This window comes from Rosa rugosa, chromosome 4 (assembly GCF_958449725.1).
Source record: "Rosa rugosa chromosome 4, drRosRugo1.1, whole genome shotgun sequence".
Taxonomy (NCBI): domain Eukaryota; kingdom Viridiplantae; phylum Streptophyta; class Magnoliopsida; order Rosales; family Rosaceae; genus Rosa; species Rosa rugosa.
Window position 1 is genome coordinate 12,439,302 of NC_084823.1, and position 24,302 is coordinate 12,463,603.

Here is a 24,302-nt window from a genome sequence, read left to right on the forward strand (position 1 = left end):
TTTCTTAAGATAATGATAAGACATGGTGGATAAATATCACACACCAATTCATATCATTTTTCATAATATTTCTCCCCCTAATGACGGGAGAATTGTCTTATTAAAGTGACAACTCGCAGATATGCGATAAATTATAACTTCCTCGTTAGGAAAGTTTGCAATTATTGTTGTATTATACAATAATGTAGAGTATGTATGTAGATGAGTCTACATGACATAGTAATGACACATTAGTCACGCCAAAATAAATTTATTTGGCTTTTAATTCATGATATAGTATACAGTAGTATACTCATAGTTGATTAATACAACATAAAGTCGGTGGAAATTTCATCACCAATATATGCAGTGGTAATTCCATATATGTAACATAATATGAGCTCAGTTGGAGTCGGCCATCAATCAAGATCTGCAGCTCTTGAGATGATTGTTACCTTAGCTTTTGGAAGCATCAATTGTGAAAAATTATCAACAATTGCAATGGATCATGTCCATAGTTGCATTATATGCATGCAAGACAACTATGTTTGTCATTATATTTATCATGAACATTCATGGTTCAAATTGAATTTATTAATGAACACGTGGTTCATATTATTGTTTGACACTGAAAACAAATGTTAAAATTATATACTCAAATTTCGAGCTGGGACAATAGTCCATATGGGCATAAGCATATACTCGAATAATAATAGATTTAGGGATCATAGCCCTCATACTCAAAACATTTGGTTTGAGTCTTCACAATTAGAAGCATGTTCTAAAAGTGGAGTGAACAGAGGTTCACATGTACTCATAAAGAGAAGGGACAAAGGTCCATCCTGACATAATTGGAGATCAAGAAACAAGATGTTTTGATCTATTTGATTGTATAACAATCAGTGGAGGAATTTTAAGTCCTCATGAAATTGGATCAAGAAACATGTAGTTTCGATCTCATTATAAAGTGACAATTTTATATTAAATTATCAGATAAGATTATAAGAGGAAATTAAATTGAAGTCGTCAAACTCATGAAAATACATACCTCGATTATGTTGGAAACATAATTAATATTTTTGATACCAATATGTGAGTACCATATGCCAAAAATAATAGAGGGGTACTCATTTAGAGTAAGTAATTGATACATGCATTAATATAACATTATAACAAAATAAACATAAATTTGTTGTAGTCTAGTTGGTTAGGATATTTGGTTCGCATCCAAAAAGACCTGGGTTCAAGTCCCAGCTATGGAAAATAATTTTGTTATTTTTCACAAACGACATAATCATATGAGGTAGATATGACAAAAATAATCATAAGTAACAAATGTTCATTATGATAAATAATGGTAATATAATGATAATAAAATGAGTTATTAATAACAATAACTACAAGATAATGTCAATTAAAAATATTATCATGATAATTGTAACTCTTGCAACAAATTCTCATGACAAATTCAGTTATGAAAGAATTGTAATAAAGGTAATTTAAACATAATAAATGTGATTAAACATATAAAGATAATGAAACATAATTATGTTTAATCAGTGCCAGAACATAGGCTTAAAATTTATCGGTATCAAGAAAACCACCGCTGATCATGTAATCAATATGTTTTCCATTGTCCACAAAAAAACAGGGCTTTGAGCTTGTTATCTTCACTGACAGATTCTCCTCATAATTTTAGTTGGAAGGTAATCATATGTTTAGCGGAATTGAAAATCAGTGACAGATTTAAAGTTCTGAAGGCGCAAAATGCGTCCATTCATATCGTGCTCTAGATAGACCAATGGTTTTCTGGTGAGCAAATTGATCAGCCAATGCTTGCCAAATCTCAAGTGGATCTTTCACCGTAAGGTAATCATCTTTTAGGATCTTATCAAGATGATAACGCAAGGAAATCATAGGCTTGGTGGGATCTTGCACAGATGACTTATTGTCAACTTTGATGGCATTTCCAAGGTTTTTAGCCATAAGGTGAATTTCAGCATCAAATAGTTCTTGCCAGAAATTTTAAGAGGATCATAGTCCAATTTAGATGTGTCATCTTTCTACAAAGAGAAAAGATGAGATATATTAGGATCCATAATTATTAGAACAATATGTTCTATGAAAAATTCATATACGAAACAAAGGTTTCGAAGAGTTCATAAATATGAACAATGGATCCCATAGGGAACACACGAGAAAAACATTCGTGTGATGTCTATAGAACTATAGGTTCTAAGACTACTCGGTCAGAGGACGCGAGTCTTGAGCAATGAAACATGTTGTTCTCATTGTCGTATATGAAATATAAATTTTCAACAATTATATTGTATAAAAGATACATACAAATATATGTAAATGATCGCATAAAGAAAATTGATATTCATCTAGGAGAGAAAGAAGGAAAACTCATAGATCATTAGCCTTGGTCATAAGCAACTATGTTGCACCATAAGGCTTGCGGATCATCATGGAGTTCAAAGAAGAAGAAGAAGAAAAATAAGTGCAAATTCGTGCTGATAACGTTATAAACTAGAGAATTAGAGAGAGATAGAATAGAAAAACAGAATATAGGAGGAGGTAGAAGTGTGTATTTCATTCTCATTAGACCCCTTTATATAGGAGTAATGTTTACATCATAAGGATATAACTAATGAGTATTTACCGTGGACAACCACATTTATATAATATTTATAACACTGAACAAAAAGTAAAAGATCAATAAACAACACTTATGGAAACTTTATAACAATTAAGACACATTATTGCCCCCCAATAGACATATTATTGCCCCTCAATAATATAGTCAGAACTACAAAAAACACTCCTCCAGTTTCTCTCTCTCTCTCTCTCTCCACCTCCGGCAGACTGCATTGCCCCGCTGGTTTCGCCAGACCGCCTTCATCATCCTTCCGCCACCGTCGAGCCATGGATCACCACCCCAGCTCTGTCTCTCTCTGTCTCTCTGTCTCTCTGTCTCTCTGTCTCTCTCTCTCTCTCTCTCTCTCTCTCTCTCTCTCTCTCTCTCTCTCTCTCTCTCTCTCTCTCTCTCTCTCTCTCTCTTCTCTCTCTCTCTCCACCTTCGGCCAACTGCATCGCCCCGCCGGTTTCCCCAGACCGCTTTCATCCTTTCGTCACCGCCGCACTATGGATCACCACCCTAGCCAAACAACGCGTTCTCCAGATCGAATCCAAGAAACCAACCCAGATCGGCTTCGTCCAAGCAAAGCCCGACCGCGCCGCCAGTCCATGGCACCCCCAAGCCGCCTCCGACCGCACAACCCCAGACCCTTGCAGGCCGATCCTCTCTCTCTCTCTCTAAAATCGGGGAGCTTCTCTCTCTAAATCTCAATCTGTTACGATTTGAGAGCTTGATAGTTACAAAAGGGTAAAATGGTCAGAAATTTCGAAGAAAACAGGCCCAACTCTTAGAGTTTTGGGTAAGTGGGGTTTAAACATGAAAACTGTTGGGTAAGTGGGCAATCTCTTAGAATGTTTGGGTAAGTGGGGTTAATTAACCCCAAAATTGGGTAAATGATCATTTCCCCTAAAATAAATTAAAAAATCAATTTGAAGCTGCATATTAAAACGAACATGCATTTAAGTTGGCAGATTCAGTCTAGTATTTGAAGCTGTTTCAAAATAAATTAAATACATGCAAACAGAGTCATGGTTACAAATAAATATATCATAATAGCTGCATGGTTGCTAAGACCAGCTTTAATTGACAAAAATGAACAAAACAAATCCAAAATTGAAGTTTGGTTCAGGGCTTCCACATTTTCTTGTCGGAACCCTCCTTTGGTCCTTGTTGGGCTCTTGCTCTTGTGCTGGTTTTTGTCACAGGTTTAGGCATGGGTTTAGCCTTATGTGCTACTGACTTGGTCTTCATTAACATCCCTGTGTTGGGACATACAATTGTTCTGGAATTAGGAGATGATCTTATAACAATGGGCTGCGAACAAGACTGAGGTTGAAGGTTAACTTGAGTCAGAGATGGTGATGAGATCACTGGTTGAGATGAAACACTTGCAACATTTGAGGGTGTCGGTTCCTGCACAAACCACACTAACATTTTCAGTTTACTGCGGTCTTCATATCTATTTCAGTCCCATTTACTGTCCGGTTCAAATGTACTACATGCTTCATCTATGCAGTATCCTGGCTTGTAATAATATGTTGTAACTACTTCTATTGCTTGATGAAAGAAAAAATAATTTTAAAAACCATCCGCAAGCAAAGCAGAGCAAATAAAGAAGGTAATGATCCTTTCAAAAAAAAAAGAAGGTAATGATGCATTTTGAGAATAAAGTGTAAAGTACAATAATGTTAGCTCTTTGCATTCTCCTCAGAACCTCATATCCTGTGTAAGCTCCCCTTTGACCTTTGTTAATTGCTATTTCTACTGATGTGGAATTTTCGACTTAATATTGTCAGACAAAGACCAATTTTCTATGTGATTCCATTGAATTTAAGTCACAATTAAAAAACAGAGAGCAAACGAGTGATGAGAACTAAGCAGTAACAAAAAGTTGGACGTAGTGTAGTATGCTTGTTTTTGCCGCAGAACTAAATCAACATGATCTATAAGAACAGTAATGATCAAGTGCAATAGTTTTGAGGAGAAAACAGAAAAATAGTTTAAGCAGCAACATATCCAGAATGCATATCAACATCAACATGATCAAGTGCAGTAGTGTAGCATGCTTCTATTTGCTGCAGAATTCATTCAAAGTAAAAGAGTTAGCATTTCAACTTGTCAGTGTTAGGATCATATATAATAAGAAAGTTGGCTGAACTTATCAAAATATGGTAATGAAAAACGTACCATATCCTGTGAGCTTGCATCTCGTAAGACGATCATATTGTTGTCATTCACAGGATTGTCGGCTACTCTGGTTACATTTCCTCCATGACCATTGGCTCCTGGTGAGCTTGGTGATTGGACAACTTGGTCATGAACACTCGATGCACCATTGGCCACGGAGGTACTGCTATCAACCCTTCCTCCATTGCTGGTGGAGGCTAGTGTACATGTGTGCCTTCCTCTGTAAGTAATTTTAAGGATTTCTTTATCATTGGAGCGCTGTACTTCCTTTATTGCCATGCAGCCTCCGACATTTTGAGGAGCGCATACATAATAGACTTTGCTAAATACAAACAATCTAATGTTACAAAATAAAATAGATCAAGCATGTAAATATACACTTTGTGTGACATTAGTTTCATACGAGACCTTAAGCAACATCAAAAAGTACAAAGTCAAAAATGAATTATATTGTTCGTGCATTACTACATTTACTTAGAAGCCGTTACAATACGACCTACGTACTTACATGATAGTTTTATGTAGTGTAGCCAGATTTGATATAATGAAATGTCCGAAATATGTACCTTGGGGATTTAGCTCCTGGTATGTCTCTTTGGGCATACTTCACCCACCTAAAGCCATCAGAAGGACCTTCAGTCTCCATACCTGTTGTAACTCTTACTTGGTGTGTCAACATTGGCATTGGAAGAGTTTTCCAACAAGTGTGCCTCCCAATGTAAGTAATTTCAAGGATTGTTAGGTCGTCAATGAAAGATCGCACATTAGCTCTGGCCCAACAGCCGGGTCGATGTGTACAAACATACCCGCATCTGCCAACATAGTAATTTAATGTTATAGGAGAGAAGAAATGGATCTGATTTGTAAGTGCTCGGCTTCTGTGACATAATTTTTCATGTGGGACCTTAAGCTACATGAAGAACTGTTGAGTCATAAAGCGTTAACTTACGAGCTCCAGTGATGAAAAGAGACACTTCATCCAAATAGGTAACAGGTTAAAACTTCTTTGTATGGGTAAGCTCAAGTCAAGTTCTGGTGTTTGATAAAAAGAAAAAATCAGATGGATTTGATATGATGAAAAAGTCCTTGTACCTTAAATCCGTAGTTCCTTTGTCAGGGATTAAATGTCTGTTATTGCAGAACCAGTTAAAACCATCATCCAGGTCCCCTTGCATCAGACCCGATGTAACTCTGACTTCTTGTGTCCAACTTTCCAGAGTTTTCCTGCAACGTACGTCAAAATTCTTATAAATAGCCACTGAATTCATTCATATATATGAAGTTATCATGCAAAAAAGTGGTCAATCTTATAATCAGCTTATAGACATAGAGATTTAACCTCTTCCGAGATGATTCATTGTCCTCATTTCTGATGTAACTCTGTTCTCTGTTTGCACCTTCAAAAACTTCCGATAATTTAAGGTATTGCTCCTCCTCATCAGAGGTGTCACTTGTGATGTCACTACCACTGCGTTCAGATGAGCAGCCCTCAAGGCTCCTGATCTCAGAATTATCACCTTGTACCATTGGTTCCCCAAAATCTTGATGGGCAACTTCCTCATCCTCGTTGTTGGCAAAAACGAATCGAACTCCGCACCTTTCGATGCAAGGGTCACACCTTTCGATGCTGGGGTCGAACATTACCCTGTCTTCCTCCAATGGTTCACAGTGCAATAATTCTATCTCAAATTTGGCCTCAGTGTAATGGCGTTCATTCACTTCCTCTCTATTAATGCCAAATTCAGACCATGGCACATATCCCACTAACATGTGATTTGACACAAGCCAGTCGCGGTAGAAACCGTCAAAATAAATATTGAACAAAGAGAAACTGAAACGGTACTCGCAATGATCTCCTTTGAAGGTACAGAAACATCGAGCAGACAGTTTCCAATAATCAACACCCTGGGGCTGATTAGTAACCGCGCAAATAGCGAACCCCAAAAACTTGTTGTGAAACCAATTTTGTGGTAGCTGGGCAGTTACGGAAGACCCCCTACACTGATGGATGAACTGCTCTGGAATTTCAGTTCCAGGAATAGAGAAATAGAAGGGTCGGGAACAATTACCCTACAACAACAAAGAAAAAAACAGATTAACTTATTTCGCAAAGGCGAATATATCAAAAGAAAAGAAAGTGGCATGGTCAGCTTTATGTCTATACCTGAGGAGGGAAATGAGTTTCTACAATATCTCTGAAAAAATCTTTCTGTATCAGCTGACTGCAATTAGAAAATATGAAGCATCGACCGATATCGTAGGAAGACAGTGGTGTTGAAACAGCTTCCAAAGCTGTGCAATTATGTGCATTTATGTAACTTATTCTTGATGAAAGCTCTGGTATTGATCTCAGTCTCTTGCAATCTTCCAATTGAAGCCGTTCTAAGTAACCCAGTTGATTCATGGCTGCAGGCAAGCTCTTCAGATTGTTATTTCTTGACAAATTCAGTACTTTTAATGAACGAAAATAAGCAATGGCATCCGATAACACCTTCAGATTGCAATAACTAAAATCAAGATGCACCACAACAGTACAACGATCTTCAATCGATGATGGCCATGATGAAAGGGGGGCTTCCATTTGTTTGCAATAATGAAACTTTAATCTTCCAAGCTTCAAATGTAAGATACAGGCCGGGAGTCGTTTTATACCAGTATCCTCTACTTTAAGTTCACAAAGAGATTTTAAATTCCCCAAATTCTCAGGCAAGTTGCAAAGTTTTGAGCACCCTTTGAGGTAGAGATATGTAAGGTCTGCCAAATTAGAGATACTGTCCGGAAGACAGACAAGGCTTGTGCAGTTTTTCATACTTAATGATTTAAGTCCCCGAAGCCGTTCAATTGAGGATGGTATTTCCTTAATTGCACTGCCATCTAACATAAGCTCCGATAGTGCCCCCATATCTTCTGAAATCTCGGGAAACATCTCAAGATTTGAGCAGCCGTAAAGATCAAGGGATTTAAGTCCCTGAAGCCGTTCAATTGAGGATGGTAGTTCCTTAATCGCAGTGCGATCTAACTTAAGCTCCGATAGTGCCTCCATATCTTCTGAAATCTCGGGAAACATCTCAAGATTTGAGCAGTCGGAAAGAACAAGGGTCTTGAGAAATTTCATCATATGAATGCTGCTTGGAAGACTCTTAAGTTCAGTGCACCCTACTAAACTCAAGAAAACAAGGCCTGTAGCAGCTAAAATGGATGGGGAAACCTCCACTAAACTTGTACAAAAATTAAGAATTAGTTTTTGAAGCTTCGGCGCCTCAGTGCAGAGGGGGATTTCCTTAAGATTTTGACAGGAACTTAAATGGATGCTTATCAATTCTTTTGCAGCCTGCATGTCACAACAACCAGCAAGACATGCATTAATATGATAGGCGCCTATCTAAAATTCATAAATTAGCATTTAAAAGAAACTAGAATACAATTTCAGAACGGAAGTATTGTTCATATGTACCTTGGGTTCTTGCCAAAGCTGTTCGATGTGGCTATGACGCATGTCAAGGTCAACAAGACACTTTGGGTAAAAGTTGGACGGCAAAGACTTTAGGGGGCAACCATGCCAAGCGAGAACCCTCAACTTATGAGAAAGAAACTTTAGGTCCCCATTCAAGTGTAATTTACCGTCGAAATTTGGTAGGTAACCGTATATCCGCTCCGGCCATAATTCCCCTTCAAAATTTTTTCTGAAGATCTCAATTAAAGGGTTCACATATGGGGGGTAAGTGATTCTGAGCAATCTCAGGTTCATCATACTAAAAAAAGCTTCAGCATCTACATGTATATCTTTTGAGTCAGACAATTCAATCATTACGCCTTCAACTTCCATAGCCTGAATAACCAATAGATAAATTTAAGTGAGAGTTAATGTCCAGGAGCCTTATTTAAGAAATTTGTCAAGTTAAAGTTGAAGATGTATGCTAAGATTAGTATATATGAGATAGATGAATATAAGAAATCATGCAGGATAGTACATCTCACCTTATTTTGTGTTAAGGTATCCTGAACATCTTCATAACTCCATAATCTACTATGCTTCCAAGGTTCTTTGCAGACGATATCCCTACCAATTTCCTGTAGGAAATCATGTATCTCGAGCTCACCAAACCTTGAGATACTTACAAGAGCTCTGTCAATTAGAACGCTTAAACCACTGCTGGCAAAGAAGCCACAACTGTTCAGAATAATTTCTACATACTCTATGTGCATTCCTTTGAAAAAACATGCGATATCTAGAAATATGTTCTTTTGGTACTCATCTAGTCCATCAAAGCTTCTTCTAAGCACATGGTGAATATCTAGGTCTGGGATTTTCTTTATTTTCTCCAACTCATCTTTCCACACAGATGGACTTCTGTCACGAAGATGAGCTCCCCAGGTTTTAAGTGCTAAAGGCAGACCGTGAGCATATTTGATTGCACGTCTTAAGAGATGAACATACTCTTCTGAGGGTGGCATTTTTCTGAAGGCATTCTGGTTGAAGAGTTCAAGAGCGTCAGGATCACTTAATGGCTTGGGCTTGTATTTCCTAAATCCACCTAGTACTTGTTCATCTCTAGTTGTTACAATGACTTTACTACCACAACCAAGTGAACGTTCCTTTGGGCTTCCGAGTAAGGCATCAATTTCCAAGGAACGGGATACATCGTCAAGAACAACTAGAATTTTTATCCGACCTATAGCCTTTCCAACATAGTCATGTAACCCCCATCGAAACTGTTGACTATTCCCTTCAATATTCCAGATAGAAATTGAAGTTGCATTTGTACTTGACCGTAACTGCTGAAGCCTTCCCTCACATTTTCCAAAAAGCAACGGTGATCAAATTGATGAGAAATTGTGTAATAAACAGCCCTGGCAATGGTTGTTTTACCCAAGCCGCCCATTCCCCAGATTCCAACATAGGCAACATCATCAGGCGCAGCGGATAATAGTCGTCCCACTTGATGCAGATGAGAATCCATTGCAACCAAGCCACCCTCCCTACGTGGCGAGATCCAATTCACTCTATCAAATACATCATTTACAATACGCTCAATGAGGTCGGCATCATCCCTTCAAAAATTAAAAAACAAATGCAGTCAAGTCTCAGAGAAGGACACTGTTGCTAAGAAAATACACAATATCACCGACACCATACCAAAAGAGGGGTATTCATCATAATTAAAATTAAGAATGTTATAGACAGTGGCGAGACCAGGATTTAAATCTTGGAGGGGTCCAAAAAAAAAAATCTACTCCAAACCCTAAATCCTAAATTTGCGGTAAACAACTAGTAAATTCAATCGATCATTGATCAAAGGAACAAAAGTACATACAAGAAAGAAATTGATTATCAATTAAAAGAACAAAAGTACAAATAAGAAAAAAAAAATTAAAATTTATACTTGTAACAATAAAATCACAATGAAATTATATATTTAAATCACACATTTTTTTGGCTTGTTAGATGTTATAAACCTTAGACTATTTAACCGCATTAAAGATTTTTGTTTTTGAAGGGAAAGACATCAAACTATATTAATTGAAACTAAGAAGTACAAGGAGCAATGCAAAAACATCAAAAGAAAAACAATAAAGCATAACAAGATGCACAAACGCATCTATAAAATAGAAAAAACAATAAAGGATAGTAAGATGTACAAACACATCTAAAATGAAAGGTAACCATGTGACTTGATATCGGACGACATCGCTGCACTGCATATGTCACGAGAGCAATACGTGTAAATATAATAGTGTTGGTACCCGAAAAATCACACGACAAATAAATATGTGGTCGCGACATATTTTAGCATAAACACGCAATTTGTATAAAATTCTGTAAAACTATAGAATTTTATACCCATCTCTCGACTTTAACCCGCCAAGCAAACACACCCTAGATGTGGACCCAAGCCACATCCACGCATTTCTGGGGCTTGCAGAAGTGGGTATGGTGTGGAAGGTTACGGAAACATATAATGCTCGTCTATTGGTTTAACGTCATCGGTGGTCTCGATCTTGGGCTCGAGATCCAAGCCCGGTAATTTAAATCAATAGCGAATTGGTGAAAATGAGGTTTGGATCAACCTTTTTCCCTAAAAACTCAAAGCCCAAAGAAAAGCCCAAACCCAAAAGAAATAAGATAGTCAAGCCTTCCCGGTCTTTCTTCTAGCTTCCTTTCCTTTCCCCGCAGCTGCCAAACACGCTACTCGACCCAAATATCCAAGAGGAATATTGATCCCTCCTGTCAGTTAGCAAGGATTACCTTCCGACCGATAGGCGGATGTCCTCTCCCCCCTTGAACGATGAGCTCACAACCCCCTAGCTTCCCCTTCTGCCTCGTTCCAGGTTTTGTGCCACCGCAGCTGTCTCTGCTGCGACCTTTTCTCACTGTTGCAACGATCTTCTCCTCTTTCCAAGACTCCATCCCTCAAGAAAGCTCTGATGTCCCAGATTTTAAGGCAGAAATCCTGCATGAGCTAAAGGAGAAGCATCTTACCCAGAAAACCAAAGGGCTTGAGCCACCATAATACCCCTCCAATTGAGCCTATAAAACGAGAGATCAGGAACTGAAATTATCATCAAGCAACAACCCAGAAAGCTGAGAAACATTAAAAAGCCTCAACTCTTCAAGCCTCCAAGCCTCTAAGCACAAAACCTAGCTCTTAGTCCCTTTTCTCCCAAAATCCCCCTTCAAGTTCGTCTTCCAGAAAACCCGAATTCAAAAATCCCCAAATTCTTTCACCGCAGTATGTTTCTAGCTCCCACACCATCTTCACGCTGTCAAGCCTCACTTGATATCTGAATCACGCACAAGGTTCTCTCTTTAACATCAAGGTATTGAGTTAATTTTGGCCTAGTCTTGCTTCATTCAAAAGAACCCCCACATTTTTGGCGACTCTGCTGGGGACTAGGTTGTGATTCAGAAAAATGATTCATCACGCAGTTCTTCAATTCAAGCATGCCTTTGTCATTCACAACTGTTGTTGGATGCAATTAGCAGAGGTTCCCCTGTTAATATATTGTACTCCGTACAATTACATATTCAGTTGAAGACTTGGGGATTTAACTATGGAAGCTGGAAACAAGAATTTATATTGGTGGCCAGGCACTGCAGCAAGTAGGCTTTCATTTTCAAAATCAAGGCTATTTGAAGCCATGCCTGACAGTGTTCTATGCAATTAGCAAGGCCACTTGTTAAACTATTATACTCAATATATATAGACAAGCAAACATGCTTGTGGTCTATAGATACATGCCTTTTTTGAATAAATCTAGCTGAAGGTTCAGTTTTTGATCACCACAACCATCAATTTATGTTCATGCCAAAGCAAAGACCTAATCCATTCATGATTTTCTGCATTCTAGCATTCCCAAAAGGAAGTATTCAAGTATTCACAACTACAGTTAAATATTTCATTCCATTACCAAAATCAAGCTATAGTAACAACTTCCACTATAGTTTGCAAAATCCTTATTACAAGCCTCCTCAAGCCAAAGCAGATTATGCCATAGCTAAAACTCCCATTGCAGTAACCAAAACCTCCTCCTCCTTCTTTTTGTACCTAAATAAGCCTGATGTCAAAGCTCAAACAAAAACATCAACCATCAGACTCAAAGCTCTCACCGCAGTAACCAAAACTTCACTTGCAGTAATCAAACTATTCAAGATCAAATACGCTTGATATCAAATCAAACCAACTATTTCAAGCCTTTATTAAACCAACTTTTCCTGCATAGTACAATTTTTCACTACAGTAACAAAATTGGGATATGTTTGAAGTCAAACCAAAATTCTTATTACAAGCCAATGAATTTTGTCACTAATTTTATCTATCCCTTTAAGTGTAAGGGATGTACTGGATAGGAAGTTCTCAATTTATGATTTACATCCTTGGGTTTAGATCCCAGAGTGTGATCAACTCTATTGGAGGCTGGTTTAGATCCCTATTTTTACTCCTCCATCACTTCAGTGATGTTCTTGACTTCAGAAGATCTCCAACCAAATTTCAAAAGCTAAAATCCATTCCTTCTTTGCCCGCCAAAAGCTTCAATAAACCATAGCCTCACCTGCCATAGCCACATCACTTTATGTCAGGATAAATCCATGTTTCAAGTTTGTCTTACTGCTACAGATATTTTTGTTTCTAATATTCACTCTACACCGCAATTCATTTTCAAACCATATTTTTCATTCCACTAGTATTGTAGCAAAAAACCAGCTCTCTGATGAAAGCGCTTCATTATCCACATATTTTAGTACCAAGCAGATGCATAGTATGGATCCAATAAAGCCAATCATATATACATGCTTCATGCCAAATTAATTTGTATTTCTAATCGAGCAAAATGAAACCCCCCCTCATCACTTTGTTATTCTTCAGGATATGAAACAAAAAGAAAAGAAGTTCATGAGGGAAAGGTTCTCGTACTGATGCAGTAGTATACTGAATAGGGAAAAGAAAAAAAAATGCAAAGGATAAAGAACTAGTCAAACCATTCATGCTCCTTCCCAAAGCTTATCGGCTAGACTATGCTGATTTCACATACTAAACACATTTCTAAGGAAACGATTAAAGCATGAGGGGAATACTCAGTCGAAAAGTACTCAATCAAGCAACAAGCAATACTCAATCAAGCCAAGACCATTAGAGCAAGGAATCAATACTCAATCAAGCCAACTCCAATCAAAAGACAATATTGATCATCATCACAGTCGAAAACAATCAGTATCTCAAAATAATATGCTATGACACTTGGGGGCTAACTAATGGCGATCTTGTTCAGGGTTATTGTGAAGTTTTAGTCCCCAATATATTCATGTGATCATCATATATTGTAGTTCCATATCTCTTTCAAACCAACACCTCAGAATTAATGCCCCTCTTTTGTGTGGTAGACATAATATCAACAAGCTGATATCTCTCTCAAGCTATTGTGTTAGCCAAACTCATGGATATGCCATGGTCAATGTTTTCCACCATGGCTAAGTGATCCTAATGTCAAAATGACATTTGTATTCCAAGTCTTAATTTCCCCGAGCCAAAGAACCAATGCTAGTCTTAATACTATGATCTGTATTCTTGATTATTCTTTCTCCTAGCAGCTCCCAGTCATGTCTAAGATTTTCATTACCACGATAGAAAGCTTCCTACCATAGCCAAAACTTCCACTGCAGTAACCATTCTACTCAAGAACCTAAACCTTAACATTGATCACAACACTCAACTCTATACCAAATAAGGCATGATGCCAAACCAAGATCATTATTGCAGGTCTTATCAAACCATAATAATTAGTATTATACCCAAAATTTTACTACCGCACCGAACAAAACCCCTATATACAAATTCTATATTATACTAGAGTCTTATCCTTGTAGTCATGCTAGTACACTTACCAGTAGTCAAGTTCATGCATGGCATTTGCCATTTTCAATGACTTAATTATGTCCTCTACCATGGAGAAGTCACAACTTCAAGTAATAAAATATGAGATCCACAAATTCAATCCTTTAGACACAATGTTTTTCAACAACATACCATATCAACTCAAACCCAAAATTGACATTTAAACCTTTCCTTGAACCAAGGTTTTTTACTATGTTTACTGCGGTGGTGAACACATACATATTTATCATCATAACCCAGCTTAAACTTTACCAAATCCATGTCCAAACTCCAAAATTTAAGAGTTTTAACTCAATCTCAGAACCTTTTTCCGCAGTTTTCCACAAATATTACCCTACACTTGCTGTGTTTTGTCTTCAATTGCCACCCACAACAAAATTACAAAATTGCTCTTAAATAGAGTGTCTATGCAGTGAATTAGGCAAGCAAAGATCTATGCTCATATGCTAAATATTAAGCAAAAGGCATTTTCATACTCTAAACATTCATTTATACAATCCTAGAATTCACGTCTACAAGTCACTGTTAGAATTACATACTATTGCAAAATATCATGGTTCTTGCAATCAAGTCATGAGTAGAATGAAGTCAAGCAACTAGTCACAAACCAGCTCATGGTAAGATATTGAGACCACCTCATGAGTCATGCCATATGCAATTAACAAAAAGAATCCTAATTATTCAATGCAATAGATGGATACAAGCAAGTGTACTTATAGAGGCTAACCAGAAGTTTTAGTCGAACAATGAATCTCAAGCAAGGGATTGATTTGAAAACACCAAAGCATAGTCTAATCTTCTGTTCGAATTGCTCATCAATCTCCATGCTATGTAATACATAACCAAACTCCTCAATCAATTTTTGTTTTTGACGGGCGCTCTTTCCTTCTAAAACAAGCTAGAGAAGCTGCCTCCACCATACCTTTCAGCAAACTTAGTGAGTGGAACCATGAATTGAAGGAACTTTCCCACCCTCAAATGAAGATCGGATACGGCTCAATGGGAGCGCAATATCATCAATAGTGATACTCAAGCGATCCTCAGTGTCAAAGAGCGAGAGAACAAGCGGAGGCAATGCACAACGGAACCCCTATACTAACCAAGATTGCAGCAGTAACGCCTTCGTCCCCCAGTGCTGTCTCAGGGAGATGGGGCTAAAATGATGTCCCTCAACTATCAACAAAAATGATCCACCCTACAAAAAAAAAAGTGAAAGATTCACAAGAAACGCGCAGCAAAACTTGATTATGTGGACTCTGTTTATCTCTTCCCATACTCCACTGTCTATCTCTTCCCATACTCCACATAATCATGGGGGCTAAAGGCACCACAGTCAGTGCCAAGTAGTGCAATAACAATTTAGAACACTACGTATCCGCTCATTATGGTCATCCTCACAAAGACTATCGTCGACAGCAGTTCTTTCACTAAATCATTTATACCGATGTCCTAACAAATCACATGCAAGCAGAATGTCAAAAAAAAATGCAATACTAAACTCACTGCAGTCAACACCAAATAATGCTATACCAACTCACAACTTTGCTCACCTGCTTGTTACGGTTATCTGCACAAGGACAGACATTTACAGCAGATTCCTTCATTAGAGCACTAGCACCAGGCACCTAACAAGGCACTTGCAAGGGAAATGTTTACCAAAAAAAAAACAGAGAAGAAGAAGAAGAGAAAACATGCAGAAAGCCTTGGTCACGTATCCCACTAACATTATGCTCGTGATTCTCCATCGAGACAGCAGCATGAGCTCCCTGCGAGGCAACAACTCAACCTCTACACAAACAAAAAATAATAACTCATGCAAGAGTACAGAGGCCTAAGTTTGGTTGCATACTTAGTTATCACCGTAGCTATCCTCTTCCATTAAAGCTACGGTTGGATTACCCTGCAAAGCAACAAGTTATTATTCAAGCATAGACACCACACCAAGAGCAAATACCAAGGTCATGTAGCAACATGCAACATGCAAAGAAGCAAGTATCCTCACACAAAATTACACAGAATTCCCAAGCATATAAACTCACCCGATCATCCTCATCTCCAAGGGATTCCGCCTATTAGGAAAGGAAAACACCAAGTAAATCGCACGTCATGCAGCCAAAAAAATAGAAGAAGAAGAAGATCGTGCCAGAAAAGGATGACAGCAGGTCTCTCCCTCATAAGTATCAGATTCATTCTCCTCATGTGTACTGACATTATCACTAAGGGGGCTACCTTCGATGTCGTCACTTGGCGCGTCACTAAGATCAACATGAGCAGCACCCTTAGACGACGGTTTAGGTTTAGAAAAACTCATGTTAGCAACGCGAGAGCTCCGCCTGCGGACAGCAGGTGAGGCATCAACTGTAACCTTTTGCTTAGTAGCTCCACTAGGTCTTGAGCAAGAAGCGGCTTTCCTTTTCTTCCCTTTTCCATCAGCTAAACTCAACGGCAGTATCACTCTAACACCAAAGGCACTTTTGACTACTGGAGGAGGGATGTGATCCTTTGCCACCTTAGGTTTGAAGCGGTAAACTTTTTTTTTACTTTCTTCTCTATTCTCGGAAGGCCTGACTTTGCCTTTTGTTGCACACTTGTCACCCTCCTCTGTTCTTGTCAAGTCCACCTCTAAAGCATCCCCACCTTTAAGATGACCAACCATATGTTCTATGCCATTCGAGTATACCTCAGTATATGGAAGGTTAAGTCTAGACATGACACCCATGACAGTGCTACTGCGAAGTAGTCTCTTGTTCTCACTATTGGCTTTCGGACACAACCTAGTCCCACTAGTCTGAATAAACCTCCTGAACTCGCACCGCTGCAACTCCCAAAACCTCAAGAACGTTGATGTAGGGGAGCCAACACAGTCCTTCTTCCCGAGACTATCTGAGAGCATACCTCTACAAGAAATACCATCTATCCGAGTGAAACCCATGATGCAGTCCCCAAGATGTCCACCGTAAGATAGATGCGATGGCACATCCTGGTCGATGCCAAACTGCCTCTTAACTCTATGAGGGGAATACTTCTCCATCACAGGGTCAAAGAAATCGCCACATGCTATTATGGACTGCGCGCTAGTGGCAAGAAGCAACTCAACCGATTCCAAGAACGGTGATGAATTACCTTCTGGATAAAAGAAAGGAAATGCCTGGAAGCCATGAGCAGTAAAATATGGTCTGAAATTGAACTGCCTAATGTCATCCAAAACAGCAGGCCTAAATGCACCCTTCTTGGCCTTCCTTCTGAACCATCTATAACACAACGGGAATCCTACTAGATTGAAGTCTCTTTTACTTCCCTCAAGTTGATGAAGGGACTCAGGAGTTACAGGTTCCACAGCCGAACCTTCGAATCTCTCCCATACAAACACTTGAAGGAAGAAGCTAGATACTAAAGAGTCAATGCCATACTGCCCCGCACCTTCTTTGTCATCCTTTGAAATCTGATCAAGCTTCCTATATAGATGACCAAGGAAGAGAAGAGCAAGAGGGAAACAAGTACCGGCTGCTAGCATAATGGCCAATAGGAAGACTCGATGCTGCACGTTCTCATAGGGAAAATCCGCAAAGATGAACCTGCTCAACCAGTAAGCAAACATGGCCTCCACCCGGTAGCCAGATTCAAAGCCTTCACCATGCCTAAACTTGCCTCCATCCGTTGAGCCCCAAAAGTGTCTCACCCAGTTACAAAAACGGAACACTTCTTTAAAGTCATGAGCACCATTTTCCAGAATCTGCAACTTCTTCTTCTGCGCCTTATTCAGCTCTATCCTGAAGGGATTACCATCTCCAATGATCGGGATTCTCATAATATTGCAGACATCTTCCAGAGAAGGAGTAAATTCCCCCCAAGAACAGATGAACGTGTGAGTCTCAAGGCTCCATCTTCGTACCACATGGAGAAGGCAAATGTCATCTTTGTAAACCTCACAAAAAGCCAGAAATAAATAGTGAAATCTTCACTCCAGCACTAATAAGGGCCTTTTCAAACTCTTCCTGTTGTACCTCAAAGCTGACCCATTCCGGCCTACCTGCAGTGGTCCTCGCAGGATAACGGAAACATATAGGCACTGCAGGGTACTCTCCCCTCTCAATGAGCAACCTGGATATGAACTTGGGAGAAACAAAGTGCCCAGAAAATTCACGAGATACCTCCTCTGGGCTACCTTCACAATTCCTCGCGGTGGAAGTAGGAACTAGACCATCCTCCAGAGAGAAGTGGCGATCACGAAGTTCGACAGGTTGAGAAGATTCAGACGCTTGAGCCATTGCAAACAAAAGAAAGCCTTCCTGCAAAATAAAAAGTGTAACACCTGTGAGCAATGGCAATTGGTTTTCTAATACATGGCAACCCCTATCCGACACCAACAAGCAGGCAGAATGCCAAGCATAATCATACACTAACGAAACATGCAACACCATGCCAAAATATGTCACATCACTGTAATATATCGTGGTAAATTCATCATCGGTGCATCGCTTTCAAGCAAATTATAACAACCAAGCAAACACAACCCCGCACACCGATGCATGCAACTACTCCCCCCAATAAAAAAAAATAGAATGGGAACATCTAAAGCAGGAAACAAATCGAAATGCAAAAAGAAAGATGGCAGCCAAGCAATACACAAGCCAAGCCAAAATGTGACATATTCATGCCTTGCTCAAAACGGATGTATCCTAATAAGCTAGCCCATGCAAGAGAAAAAAAGAAGAAGACAAAACGAACAGACAATAGAGTGATATTCTTGATCAGCTCCAAGCATAAACATGCCTATCCCAAGGTAAAGCCGCAAATACCTTTTTCCCTTCATAGTATCAACCTCAGACACATGATGCGCGCATACAAATATATGCAAGCAACACAAAAAAAAAAAAAAAAACAGAAAGAAGGGTTTGGTCGACTGATGTGACTAAACAAAAACAAGGAGAGATGAATGATAGAGGAACTGTGTTTTCAAAAAAAAAAACTCCAGGCACATATGCACTTATCTAGCAATCTCAAGCAATGTTTGACACACATAAACATTCAAGCCAAAACCACACACCTGTTTTTTATAATACAAGCTTCACAGGCACGATATACTTATACATATGTATTTACAGAGAGAGTTAGCTGCGGTGATCTTAAGGAAACTAAATCCAAGAAAGAAAACAAGAGGGTTCGTAACGCAGGCGGACCATAAATCTTCTTATGAGATATTCAGCTGCGGTAATTCCGGTAAAGGTTAGACGCTATGCAACCAAACACAACACACAAAAAAAGGGGGAAAGATAAATTGCTGTTTTAAGTCAATTGTGAAGCCTTCTGCTGCGTTGCATCACTACCCATGAAACAAAATCGCAGCTCATCAAGTTGATAGGATCAGATGGCAAAATAAAAAAGCTCAAGTGAGGTCAATCCAAGGTCATGTTAGAGGAAGGCTGGGCACAAATAAGCAGCAATCACAAAAAAAAAAAAAAAAAAAAAAAAAAAAAACAGAGCCAATAAACGCAAGGAGGAATTGAACACAAGCTGCAGCAAGAGTGAAGATCGATTCAATACCGAAATTAATTCAAGCCATCACAAGACATCCATAACCCATCTGCATGCATAAGCCATTCAACAAAAATTTTACCCAGTTCAACAGTCCCATGGATTCGAGATTACCTTAGATGAAAAGGATCATGCAATCAAATCCACGAATTGGAAGAGGTGTAAGATGGATCCCTACAACAGAAAAAGAATCATGATTCCCCGTAGTAGGAGGAGGAATGCAACGGTTACACGCTGAAGGAAGGAAAAGAAGACAAAGAGAAGAATTTTAGGGTTTCGAAAGAGGGGAAATGAATACCTCGAATCCGAAAGCTCAGTGGGTTCAAGAATCTCTGGAATCTTTGAAGAACGCGAGCTCAAAGTGTCAAGCAGGACGCGAAGAGTTCAACACTCCTTAAGCGGGAAGAGGAGGCGAAACTGTGGAGCCTTTACACGTTATTGTTCAAAAGAAGAAGAAAGAAAAGAAAAGAAAAGAGCAGGCCTCTCATGCTGACTCACCTTAGAAATTGTAGGTTGGGCTGATTTTTCCTCATTTTGATTATGCGGCCCATTTCATGCTTCAAGCAGCCCACATAATCAAGGGGGCTAATGTTGGTACCCGAAAAATCACACGACAAATAAATATGTGGTCGCGACATATTTTAGCATAAACACGCAATTTGTATAAAATTCTGTAAAACTATAGAATTTTATACTCATCTCTCGACTTTAACCCGCCAAGCAAACACACCCTAGATGTGGACCCAAGCCACATCCACGCATTTCTGGGGCTTGCAGAAGTGGGTATGGTGTGGAAGGTTACGGAAACATATAATGCTCGTCTATTGGTTTAACGTCATCGGTGGTCTCGATCTTGGGCTCGAGATCCAAGCCCGGTAATTTAAATCAATAGCGAATTGGTGAAAATGAGGTTTGGATCAACCTTTTTCCCTAAAAACTCAAAGCCCAAAGAAAAGCCCAAACCCAAAAGAAATAAGATAGTCAAGCCTTCCCGGTCTTTCTTCTAGCTTCCTTTCCTTTCCCCGCACTGCCAAACACGCTACTCGACCCAAATATCCAAGAGGAATATTGATCCCTCCTGTCAGTTAGCAAGGATTACCTTCCGACCGATAGGCGGATGTCCTCTCCCCTCTTGAACGATGAGCTCACAACCCCCTAGCTTCCCCTTCTGCCTCGTTCCAGGTTTTGTGCCACCGCAGCTGTCTCTGCTGCGACCTTTTCTCACTGTTGCATCCTCTTTCTCCCAGATTTTAAGGCAGAAATCATGCATGAGCTAAAGGAGAAGCATCTTACCCAGAAAACCAAAGGGCTTGAGCCACCATAATACCCCTCCAATTGAGCCTATAAAACGAGAGATCAGGAACTGAAATTATCATCAAGCAACAACCCAGAAAGCTGAGAAACATTAAAAAGCCTCAACTCTTCAAGCCTCCAAGCCTCTAAGCACAAAACCTAGCTCTTAGTCCCTTTTCTCCCAAAATCCCCCTTCAAGCTCGTCTTCCAGAAAACCCGAATTCAAAAATCCCCAAATTCTTTCACCGCAGTATGTTTCTAGCTCCCACACCATCTTCACGCTGCCAAGCCTCCCTTGATATCTGAATCACGCACAAGGTTCTCTCTTTAACATCAAGGTATTGAGTTAATTTTGGCCTAGTCTTGCTTAATTCAAAAGAACCCCCACAAATAGTAACCATAACCATAACAAGTGATATGATCACCTAGGAGAGGTGATTCGCTCACCGGGAGCTCGAAAGTAACCAAGGGTGTCAAAAACTCGAAAATTAGCAAACGAACGCCCAAGAACCAGAACAAATACCAAATCAACATGAGCAGCTGTCTCGGATCCAAGATCCGGATTTGAATACGACCTGGGTCCCAAATACGGATCCAAATCCGGCCCGAATCCAAAGTGATCAAATCTGACGGGTCAAACTTAACAAAAGCCCAAGCCCACCTTAATCTTATCTGGGCACCCTGGCTTCAGCCCGACGTCCGCTGCCATCTCCTCCTGAAGCAAAACGCAGCGCTGCCTTCGCCTGAGGGAGGAGAGCAAACCGGAGGGAGAAACCCAGCAATGGAGACCTCCACTAGCGCCAACCGTTCCTTGCTGCAGTACCACCGGCTTCTTCTCTTTTGCGTCTCTCCTTCACCGTTGCACCTTGGTCTTGCCACAAGACCCAAATGGACAGCCGAGCATCCAGACGCCGAACAGCCAGAAGCTCTCCATGTCGAGATTGTTGCTGACCCGACACGGAAATTCACCCAGTCACCAACGGCGCCCACCAAGATCCTCCCAGATCTGCCAGCGCCGCCGCCATCATCATATCATGACGTTTGAGTCGCGCTCGACTAGGCCTAGACGAGCCACCGCAACACGACGCCTCCAATGGGGCTGCACAAGCCTGCACAACAAGAGAATGATCCGATAAAACACAAGCCTCCACGCCAGACAGCCATGAAGGCCCGAAAAACTTCTGCCACAGAGAAACCACAGCGATAGTCGAAACAGATTTGGGCAACCCCAAAGGGGATACCGAAGGTGTACTCCACGTAGGATGGAGAAAGGAACAGATAAACCAAGCCCGAAGGCGGCGCTCTCCTTAATGATTTTTGTTAATTTATTATGTTACTTTTTTTTTTTAATTAAATTTAATATTACTTATTATCAACCAAACAGTTTTGTTTTTTTTTTTTTGAGAAATAAAAGGTTTACCTATTAATTTGCCTATTGATTTAATTAATTTGTTTTACTTGATTGAATTTTTCCTTTCTTACTTGTCACGTGGGAGTGGAGAGAGAGAGAGAGAGAGAGAGAGAGAGAGAGAGAGAGAGAGAGAGAGAGAGAGAGAGAGAGAGAGAGAGAGAGAGAGAGAGAGAGTGAAGGAGGGGGGGGGGTCCACTATATTGTATAAAGAGGTTTTAATTGAATTTTCTAATATCATACATATAGAATTGCATATATATATATATAGAAAGGTGTGGGGGGGTCGGGACCCCATCAGGCTTAATGACGGGTCCGCCCTACTTATAGATGTTGCAGATACTATTGAGCTGATTCAGCTGAATGTGTGGCAGGGGCGCCTCAGGCTTAAAAAGCGGAAATTAGCCCTTAAATTGAGTGACTTTTGATGATAAGGCGACGAGGCTTCTGAGGCAGCGTCCAAGGCTTAAAAAGCGACGCGTGAGGCGCCCAAGGCGTACGCGCAGCGTTTTTTTTTTTCCGAGACGACGCCATTTTTTATTTTTGAGGTTTAAAGACCTATATATCTAGGTCGCGACATTGAGCAGAGGACATCGTTCGACTCTCCATTTTAGCCTACGCACTTCCAAAGTTCCAAAAGGCAGCAAGCTGATGCAAATCTCTTAGAACCCATTAGCTTTCTCAAGGATTTGGCTGTAAAGGAGACTATTTTCAAACTTGGAGTTCGAGTTGCAGATTTAGAGTTCGATTTGCAGACTTTGAGTTCAATTATTAGTGTTTGATTTGCAGACTCAGAGTTCGATTATTGGAGTTATATTCGCAGACTTCGAGTTCGATTATTGGAGTTCGATTTGCAGACTTGGACTTTGATTATTGGAGTTCGATTATTAGAGTTCGATTTGCAGACTTGGAGTTCGACTTGACTTGCAGACTTGGAGTTCGACTTGCAGACAAGATTTGAAGGTACGATTCCAATTGATTTTCGCACTTTGAATGTTTAGGCTCTGCTTTTTAAAGACTTTGTGAATATAAGATTGTTGATTATTACAACTAATTTGGAATTGCTTTGTATCATTGACTAAATGCATAGATGTTGGTTGGTATTGTTCAAATTCGCTGCCCAGATTTCATCGGACTCCTTGCCCAAATGTTGAGAATTTAGGCCTTTATTAGGCTTGCTTTTGGTTACTATTGTTGTTGTGTTGTGGGTGAGAGCCAGAGAATGGCTGGTTGTTAATTAAAAAGTAAAAACTTCTCGAGTTTGATAGAAGCATTTTAATGCGATGTTTTAATAGTTATTTCCCCATATTTTGCTTAGTTATTTCCTTTACTTAATCATTTTTAATTTAGTTTCTATTTTCTAGGTACATCGAATAAATGGAGAAGAAATGAGCTTAAAGGCAGAAGGGATGCAGAAATGAGCTGAAATGAAGAAATGAAGTTTTCCTGGTCCGACTAGGAATCCTGATGAGGCTAGGAAACCTGAAGGCATTAGGAGACTACATGGCTTGAAGATGACGTGGGAGATATTATGGGAGATTAAATCTGATTTTTGCCATGGGAAATCATGAAGATAACGTGAAAAATCAAGGAGAATATCAAGGGAGAGTTTCAAGGGATTGTGCAACAAGAAAAAGCTCAAAACAAGTCCAGATTCGTTCCTTAATTCCCTCAAGATATGTTGGCTGAAATTAGAGAATAAAATCTGCAATTTTAATGTGGAAATCAAGAGAAAATCAAGGGGAGGATGTTAAGGATAAAGCCATGGAGAGATTTAAGGGAGAAAATGTCCAAAACAAGTCCCGATTCATTCCTATTTTCACTCAAGATATTTGGCCGAAAATTAAGAGAAAAATCAGAAATAATC

At 39.6% G+C, this 24,302-nt stretch overlaps 1 protein-coding gene and 1 non-coding gene across 2 annotated transcripts; one reads left to right on the forward strand and one right to left on the reverse strand.

Annotated features, from left to right (window-relative positions):
* The first annotated feature begins 1,167 nt into the window (after window positions 1-1,167).
* TRNAA-CGC (transfer RNA alanine (anticodon CGC)) lies at window positions 1,168-1,241 on the forward strand. Its single transcript has one exon. It is a non-coding gene; the product is annotated as a tRNA-Ala (tRNA).
* Window positions 1,242-3,580: 2,339 nt separating this feature from the next.
* On the reverse strand, window positions 3,581-18,467 carry LOC133744356 (disease resistance protein RUN1-like). Its single transcript, XM_062172478.1, has 13 exons — window positions 18,230-18,467; window positions 16,409-18,114; window positions 15,750-15,824; window positions 15,571-15,648; window positions 15,300-15,394; window positions 9,678-9,859; window positions 8,786-9,615; window positions 8,262-8,636; window positions 6,972-8,138; window positions 6,147-6,877; window positions 5,900-6,031; window positions 4,808-5,619; window positions 3,581-4,033 (listed from the first exon to the last, which is right to left on the reverse strand). The coding sequence occupies exons 1-12, from the start codon at window positions 18,465-18,467 to the stop codon at window positions 5,325-5,327; spliced, it is 5,904 nt and encodes a 1,967-aa protein (XP_062028462.1). The 3' UTR covers window positions 3,581-4,033; window positions 4,808-5,324.
* Between the last annotated feature and the right edge of the window lie 5,835 nt (window positions 18,468-24,302).

Excerpts from the sequence above, each read along its gene's own strand:
- LOC133744356 (XM_062172478.1), bottom strand. The coding sequence starts at position 18,467 with ATGGCTCAAGCGTCTGAATCTTCTCAACCTGTCGAACTTCGTGATCGC. Across the intron at positions 15,825-16,408 it reads GTAGCCCCCTTAGTGATAAT|GTGCCTGGTGCTAGTGCTCT; the intron begins GTCAGTACACAT and ends GTGCCTTGTTAG. Across the intron at positions 6,878-6,971 it reads AAACTCATTTCCCTCCTCAG|GGTAATTGTTCCCGACCCTT; the intron begins GTATAGACATAA and ends TTGTTGTTGTAG.